At 32.7% G+C, this 7,800-nt stretch overlaps 1 protein-coding gene across 2 annotated transcripts; it reads left to right on the top strand.

Moving 5' to 3' along the window:
* The first annotated feature begins 4,695 nt into the window (after positions 1–4,695).
* Positions 4,696–7,798, top strand: LOC136784922 (transcription factor TFIIIB component B'' homolog). Of its 2 annotated transcripts, none has more exons than XM_066745878.1 (6): positions 4,696–4,818; positions 4,903–5,251; positions 5,312–5,756; positions 5,815–6,257; positions 6,609–6,677; positions 6,744–7,798. In XM_066745878.1, exons 2-6 carry the CDS (start codon positions 4,936–4,938, stop codon positions 7,388–7,390), a joined length of 1,920 nt encoding a protein of 639 aa, XP_066601975.1. In that variant the 5' UTR covers positions 4,696–4,818; positions 4,903–4,935; the 3' UTR covers positions 7,391–7,798. The 2 variants fall into 2 exon arrangements, with proteins under 2 accessions (XP_066601975.1, XP_066601974.1); XM_066745877.1 differs by having other exon boundaries at positions 6,570–6,677.
* The last annotated feature ends 2 nt before the right edge of the window (positions 7,799–7,800 follow it).

Here is a 7,800-nt window from a genome sequence, read left to right as displayed (position 1 = left end):
CAAACGTAAATCATTAAAATCAAAACGTTTTTATAACTCTTTGCTTGCTTCTTTTAAAAAATTAAACGTATTCAGACGAAAATTCTGTACATGTTCCGCTTGTTGTATTATCTCGGGTTTCTGCAATTATCGGTATTTACCTTTAAACCTAAATAAATTTCATTTATTGGTAGAAAATGAAGCTCGTTATCAGGATCTATGTCCTTCACATTCGTGCTGAGAACATAGCTATTGTCCATATAACAAATTAGAATATCTTTAAATAATGCTGCTGCTTGATTGTAAAGTAATGGAATAATAACTTTTTCAGACTGAAATAGTCAATTAAATTTTGTAAATTTTGGTAATACCCATTTTAAGAACAAATAATAACATTTCACGAATGGATGAGTTATGGATGAGTAAATTATCTCTGCTGCTGGTAAATGCTGTTCTTCCCACAACTGTGTGAAATACATTTGAAGAGGCTCCCATTGCTCTAAAATTCGATCTACAACTGCTTTTAATGAAAGCCATCGCGTTTGAGCACTATATAACATTTTATGCACTTCAGCATCCAACAAAATGTGAAATTCCTTAAATTGGTGTTGCCGCTTACTACTAAGTTTAAAAAAATTATAAATATTGCGCCCTAAATCTTCACATTCACGTGGTAATGTTTTACAAGCATAATTCGCACATCAATGTGCAGTATGACATATGCACTTCAAAATAGTAATATTAGGACAATCATTTCTAAATCTAGACGCTACTGAATTATGTGAACCCATCATACTATTGCATCCGTCTGAACCAAATCCGGTTATATTTTCTAAAGGAATGTTGCAAACAGTGAATGAATTAATAATATTGTTATATAAATTTTCTGCTGTTTCATTGCTATCTTCATCTCTATAAATTTCAATTAAATCCCATAAGGCGCAACGAATACGTTGTATTTCTGCATCGAAAAATCTAACAATAATGCAAATTACTTTAACATTGGAGACGTCTGTACTTTCGTCTGTCATTATACTGAATTTGCGTTTTTGTAAAGTAATACATAATTTATTATTATACGAAGATGCTATTACACCTGTCATCGCGGTTAATTTTGTTCTTCCCAAACGTAACATTTTGCAAACATTTACATCCTGAAAACAATGTTTTAATAGAGGTATTAGATGATCTACTATACGATACGCTATGTTATGTTCTGCAAAGAATCCTGTCAAAATTAATTCAATTCTTGTTACTTTTTTTTGAATTTCTAAAGCAGTTTCCACGGTGTCCAAACTATTTATGCTACTTGTACGCCTCATCAAATCCAAATGTTTCTTACTTCGAGTGTGTTTTCGTAATGTATGATAGTGCGCCGAAATGGAAGATTCGCACATAGAGCATAATGCTTTCTTGTTGGAAGCGTGAGGCTGAAGCCAATCTTTCAAAGCAGGATCCGTTTCCCAAATCTTTCAATACGTTTGACCCCTGCTTTCAGACAGGGCATTTACTGAAAATTCTTGCTCAGCTTCCATTATCAAAATACTTTAAAGAAATATCAACGAAATTGTTACAAATTTAAAAATTAAAGAATGTTAGTAGAAGCGACGAAGAGAGATTTTATGTAACAAACTTACCCCTATTTTACTGATATATGCTTCAAATGTATTTCACAGATGTTATTGATAATCCACTAATCGAACACTTATTTAATTCGAACAAAGGACGGTTTTACGATACTTTGCTTTACCGCTACAGCTCGTTTTAATCTGGGGATTAAACCATAAACCGTATTTCTTTGGATTACAAAGAGATTTTTATTATTGATGATTTGTATATTCGAGATACCGTCTGTGTCACTAAACGTAATTGGAATGAAGATGGTAGTTGAATGATGTAGTTTAATTTAAAGCTTATATTTTGCTTTATTTATCACTTTTACTATTTTTAAAAATGTTTTCACACAATTACACTAAACTTCACCAAAGAAATCAGTAAATGAAGAAATTAATTTAAAATAATTATCGATTTTCGCTGATATGCTTAGAGCAAAAACTTAAAAAACAAGATCAAAGACGAAACAGACAAAAAGACATTGCCTAATGGCTAACGAGGGCTTTTAATGAATTATCCCTCCTTGAGAAGAAAATGAAGGGGTCCATCGTCCACCCTGTGGACCAATCAGATCTTCAGTTTAACGAATGTTGTTCCTTTGCTGAGGAAATTTTTGGTACACCGAGTAGGGAAGGCTAAGGATATTTTTTCTGGACGGGAAGTACTTCTTTTACGTCACAGGAAGATTTTTCCCAAAAACAAAGTTGGCGATAGCAGGATGTTTGCATCGCAGGATGGGTTTTCGTAGATAGTCATAAAAAAAGAGAAACTCCCGGGTGGCTTATTTGCACCGCAGATGGATTTCCTCGTATGTAAAAAAAGATGTCTGAAAAGGGTAAATTGTATAGATAATTCTTGGTTTATTGCTCTATAAGCGATAATTCAGGTAGAGAAGGTATAGGGATGCTCTCTTTGCACCCAGGATAGGAATGTTTACTCCAATGTATATTCTATTTAAAATCTATGTTTTAATATAGTTATATCAATAAGTTAAGTTCAATGTCTACCTGATATTCAAATATCATTGCTTTATTTTTTATTTCGTCTAGCTCATATATGGTGATACTGGAGAGTGAGGCAGCATGTAACATTCCACACTTTTCGTTATTCCTGTATATATAGATACTTTATTTAAAGAAGTATGACTATTATTAAGGTGGAAGAGTAATTTACAAATTGTTTGTTAACAATTTTTTATTGTAAAAAGATTCTTTAACATGTGAAGAAAATATTCCCAAAGTTTCAAGTGAAAAAAAATAATTTAAGAATCTTTACAAATCTATCGAAGCTATACTCTCAAAACGCATATATGAGATGAAATAAGAAAACGAGTTCGCAGTTTTGTCTTATGCCTTGTTTGGCCTAATAAGCTTTATACATAATTTGCTATTTGAATATTATTCAATACATATATGTACATGTACGGCAAACAGATTAAACTTTGATAAGGATGAAATTCATAAAAGTGTTAGTAAACAGAACTTTTAAGTCCAAAAACTTTAAACGCGTTTTTCTCAAAACGTTTAATTTTTCGCGTCGTGAAATGCAAATAAAAAATTATTTGTCTAATTTACTGGAAATTTTGCAAATACATTTTTTAACTTATTGGCCTCAGCAATAAGCAAAGTATACCTCAAACTTCATTAAAAAAACCATTATAAATAAATTTTTTCTCCTTTTGTTTATAAAAAAAACGACATTTCTGTTCAAAACAACCTCAAATTTTAATTTTTAGGCTTTTTTTTGTTAAATTTCATTATATTGTTATGGGTTTACACTGCGATAAGCAAATTCAATCACATTGGTACAACTAAATTTATTCTGTCCTCGTAGAGTTATTTTACAATGTTGAATAGTATAAAATAAATTGATAGGAAACAGGTAGTGACCTCTCCCTTGACCTTTTTATCTAGGTCCTTCTCGAGGTCCTTGAGCTGGGCGCTGAGGGTATTATCTGTTCGTTGAGTTTACTTAGTATAGTGTGGAATCGAGGTATCTTGTTGGTGTCCGCTGCATTTATGCTGTTTTTGGGATCAATTGTATTAAGAGAAAATTTATGGCTTGGAATATAATTCCTTCACTTGCTTATTTTATAGGTTTGTACTGTTTCCAACATAAAATCAGTAGCTGTTAACAAACAATTATTATGTAAATAAATCGTTCCGGAGCCCACTAATTCTATGCTGAACTTAGGTTTGTTTTTACAAATTACTTATAGAATTTCTTTATGCGGAGTTGTAAATATCCATAACGATGGATTATTCATTGGCATCAGCATTGGGTGAATCAGCAACGTTTAACTTTAATATTAATTAACATGCACTTTACGGCGAATCAATAAATATTTTACTCTTCTTGTAATAAAAATTCTTTAAAAAACAACGTTTTACAGGAGTATCACCCCTTAATAATAATTTACAGGAAAAAGAACTCAGTTGACATTTACATAAATTTATTATCTCCACAACGATCATTTTCACATAAATAAAGACATTTAATTTCAATAAAATTCATATAAACAAGAAAAACAACTATTTATTATACAAGAGTAATAAATTTTCATACTTTTTAAAATTCTTAAAAATTATAAAAAGGATAAACTTTTTACAACATTATTATAAGGGATCATTCATCCTCGGGATAAAATAAAAGAATAAAATTATTTATTTAATAATGACCAACACGATATTTAAAAATTTATTTAATTTTCAATTTACTAGGTAATTATATATGCATATAAATGCATTATCAGAACAATTTTCACTTCAATATTCTTTACAAAGTTCAATAATAACAAACAATTCTAGATAAACTGTCAAAATACACGAGGAAGATAGAAGTATTACGAAGTATTGTTCGTAAGACTATTACTACACTATAGAAAACTAATATACTAACAGAAATTATAGTGTCGTACTACACATCTTATAGCGTAGTATCCGAAATACTGCACATCCTATAGCGTAGTATCTCAAATGCTACATATCTTATAGCGTAGTATCCCAAAGGCTACACATCTTATAGCGTAGTGTCCGAAAGGACACTACGCTATAGGATATGGACACTACGTAGTGTAATTACACTACACTTGGCAACGCTGCATGCGAATGCTCTTCCGGCCGCCATTTTCCCCAGTTGGGCCGACCATACTTCTCCATGGTTAACAGAAATATGCAATGACAATTGAAAGCTATCATTTCAGCAGTATTGTCAAGTTCCTAACGAGTAAACATTTTTCAGAATTGCTACGATTTTTTTTTTTATGTAATATTAGGTGCACTATTAAAGGAGTAAAAATATTCTTTACAGATTGGATATTGGTTTTATCATCTATATACAAAAATGAGAAGAGCTCGCATAAAAGCAATGGCCACTGTACCAGTGAGACGTAAAATAGGGCAATCTTTACCTATAATTGAAACTAATGATGCTACGGAAAATGCGGATATGGATAACGCAACTTTCATTAATACACCGACATTGGAAGAAGCAACGCAAGATATTGCTAGCGATAATTTAAAAAGAACAGATTCCTGTAGTGTTTTGAAATGTGAACCAGGCGATGATTCTGTATTTTATAAAAATTTGACAGAAAAATGTGAAATAAAATTGCCAGAGGCTCCAGAGAAAGTAGTTGAACGCAAAAGCATGGAACAAGGTAAGCCTTCCTACTTACTTCAAATTTATAAAATAGCACTAATGTAACTTTAACAAAAAGGGTCCCCGCCAAAAGCAAACCGCTCTTGTTTCATGAGGCCTATACCAAGATTTGAGAGTGATGGGTGGATTAGGAGAAATAGCGTGCAAGGAAGTGGTGCAAGTGCTAGTGAATCTGAAGACGATAATAGAAAGACTCTATCTATTCCCAACAATCGTCTATGGGAAGATCAAACCCCTTTATTTGCTCAAAATGATAAGGAAAATCCTAATGCTATCCAAAATAATGTAGCTAAACTTAAAGCTGTCCAAAAGAGGCGAATAATGGTGTCTGAATCGGCAAGAAAATTGGCAGAAGCTAGAAGGGAATTCTTTCTAAAACATGAGAATAAAACACCCGATAAAAGTAAATTAACTATGTACGATCTAATATACTATAATCCCATATCGAACCCAATGAAAAAAGCAAAGGGGATATTGCCCCAAACAAAAAATTCTATACCGAGGTAAGCCTGCTTATATATCATTTCCAATGTGCCTAGGATTATTTTCAAAATCTTATAGGTACGAGGAATCCAGAGAGGAAGATGAGGAGGAGGAAAATGTAGATGATCCAGTAGCAATGCCAACACCCAGAGTTAAAGTTGGACCTGATGGTCAATTGATACTCGATGAACAAAGTTTAGTAATAGAGCGTTCTGATGTAAAAAAGCATAAACAGACATTTTCGAAGGAGGCTATACTGGACGATGACAACAATGGCGGTGGGTTTTACAAAAAACGTCAAAAGAGAAAGGAATGGTCAAAATGGGAGACGTTAAAATTTTACAAAGCTCTTAATACAGTGGGTACTGATTTCTTACTCATGCAAAGCTTATTTCCTAATCGAACGCGCCAGGAAATTAAATTAAAATATAAAAAGGAGGAAAAAATCAATCGAAAATTGATTGAAAAAGCTTTGGAGTTTCATCAAGAATTTGATACCGACTCGTTGGTGAAAGAATTAGGTAAGCAGTCGATTTACTAATTCATTCGTAAGATACGCAGAATGCTTCACACGTAACGGTTGACATGATTTTCCAGGTACTTATAATTATATTAAAAAGCTCTTGAGGATGAGGTGCGGCGATAAACGACATACGATTTCATTTACAAAATATGACCATATTTTTTATTATCACTTTTTGTGTTGGAGATGACATTTTTATTGGAAGAATTTTCATCAAAAGTTTGTGAAAAATCATGACAACTGTTACGCCCTCACGTATCATAGTTTTTAAGTTTTGATGATCCTCAAGCTTCCATGTACTTTGTAATAGCAACATTTGAAGAGTCTGTACAAACGATTTCCAAAACAGCAGAACCGGTAAAATCGTCCAATAAAAAGAATAAGAAGCGTATAAAGTTACAGAGGAAAAAAACGAAACGTAAGTACGAATTTGATTAAACTAGAAATGTTTAAATGATCGCACGCTGAGGAGTGAATTTTGTAGGATTAGCAGCAGCGAGCATTGGAGAAATGGATGATATCGAAGATGAAGACAATGTAACAGGTTTAAGAAATCCAGCTTTCCAAATTATCTCTATGGAGAATGAACAACCAAATAATACGATCGTACGAGGGAATAAGGTTTTAGAGAGGGAAGCGGAGGAGGAAGGAGAAGAAAAACGAGAAATGGAATTGAACGCTGATTCGGAAAGTGAGCAGGAGACTTACGTAGCTCGGCCTACGCGATCAGGAAGATTACCAAAAATAAAGAAAGCCAAACTACAAGCACCAGAAGTAAATCAAATGGATAGCAATTTTCTGCCGTATGATGTGATTGTTGTTCGTGATTTATTATTACCGAGCGAATATGAAGAGCTGATGGAGCGGACTTCTACCAATCCTGAAGATTATCTCGCTATTATCGAATCTGTTATACCGGACATCAAAAGTACAACCAGGGAATCGCTAATCGTTCTTCCAGACTCTACAAAGCATAAGTTAGGAGAACAAGGTTGGCTAATTTTCATGGTAAACCCTGGTAAAAATCCGGATGAACCCGATATCACACCGGTACAACTTTCAGCGGAATTATTGGCAACTGTAACCGCTAAATTAATGAATGACGGCTCTACGAGTGGAGGACCCGAGTGATTTTTTTTTACGATTAATCGTTGATCATGATTATGAAAATTTCACCTACGTATGAGACGATTGAGTTATCGTAAAGAAAAGTCAAAACGAAAAGAACAAGATACGAAGATGGAAATTAAAGTGGTGTAGATTTTTGATAGACCTATGTAATGGCCATTAAATTCAGACGAACTAATTATGAATTCAAATGATATACAAAAATATATGTTTTTCTGTAATTAGTAATATATTAAACTTGTATGGTCATTGATTCTCTACATACTTTATTCCAGTGTCAGTTTTATTTTTTCGTAATTTTGTCAATGTGTGCATTATTATGTTGGTTTTAATAAAAAAAAAAGGCACACAATAATGAATTTATTTTATACATATAGGATAATCAATTTGAATTAAAGCTATGTGAAGTAAGG

Source organism: Prorops nasuta, unplaced genomic scaffold, assembly GCF_024137725.1.
Source record: "Prorops nasuta isolate Cenicafe-Biocafe unplaced genomic scaffold, Cenicafe_Pnas_1.2 PNAS00101, whole genome shotgun sequence".
Classification (NCBI taxonomy): domain Eukaryota; kingdom Metazoa; phylum Arthropoda; class Insecta; order Hymenoptera; family Bethylidae; genus Prorops; species Prorops nasuta.
The sequence above is the reverse complement of the archived record's forward strand: the minus strand, read 5'-3'. Positions and strand labels throughout refer to the sequence as shown.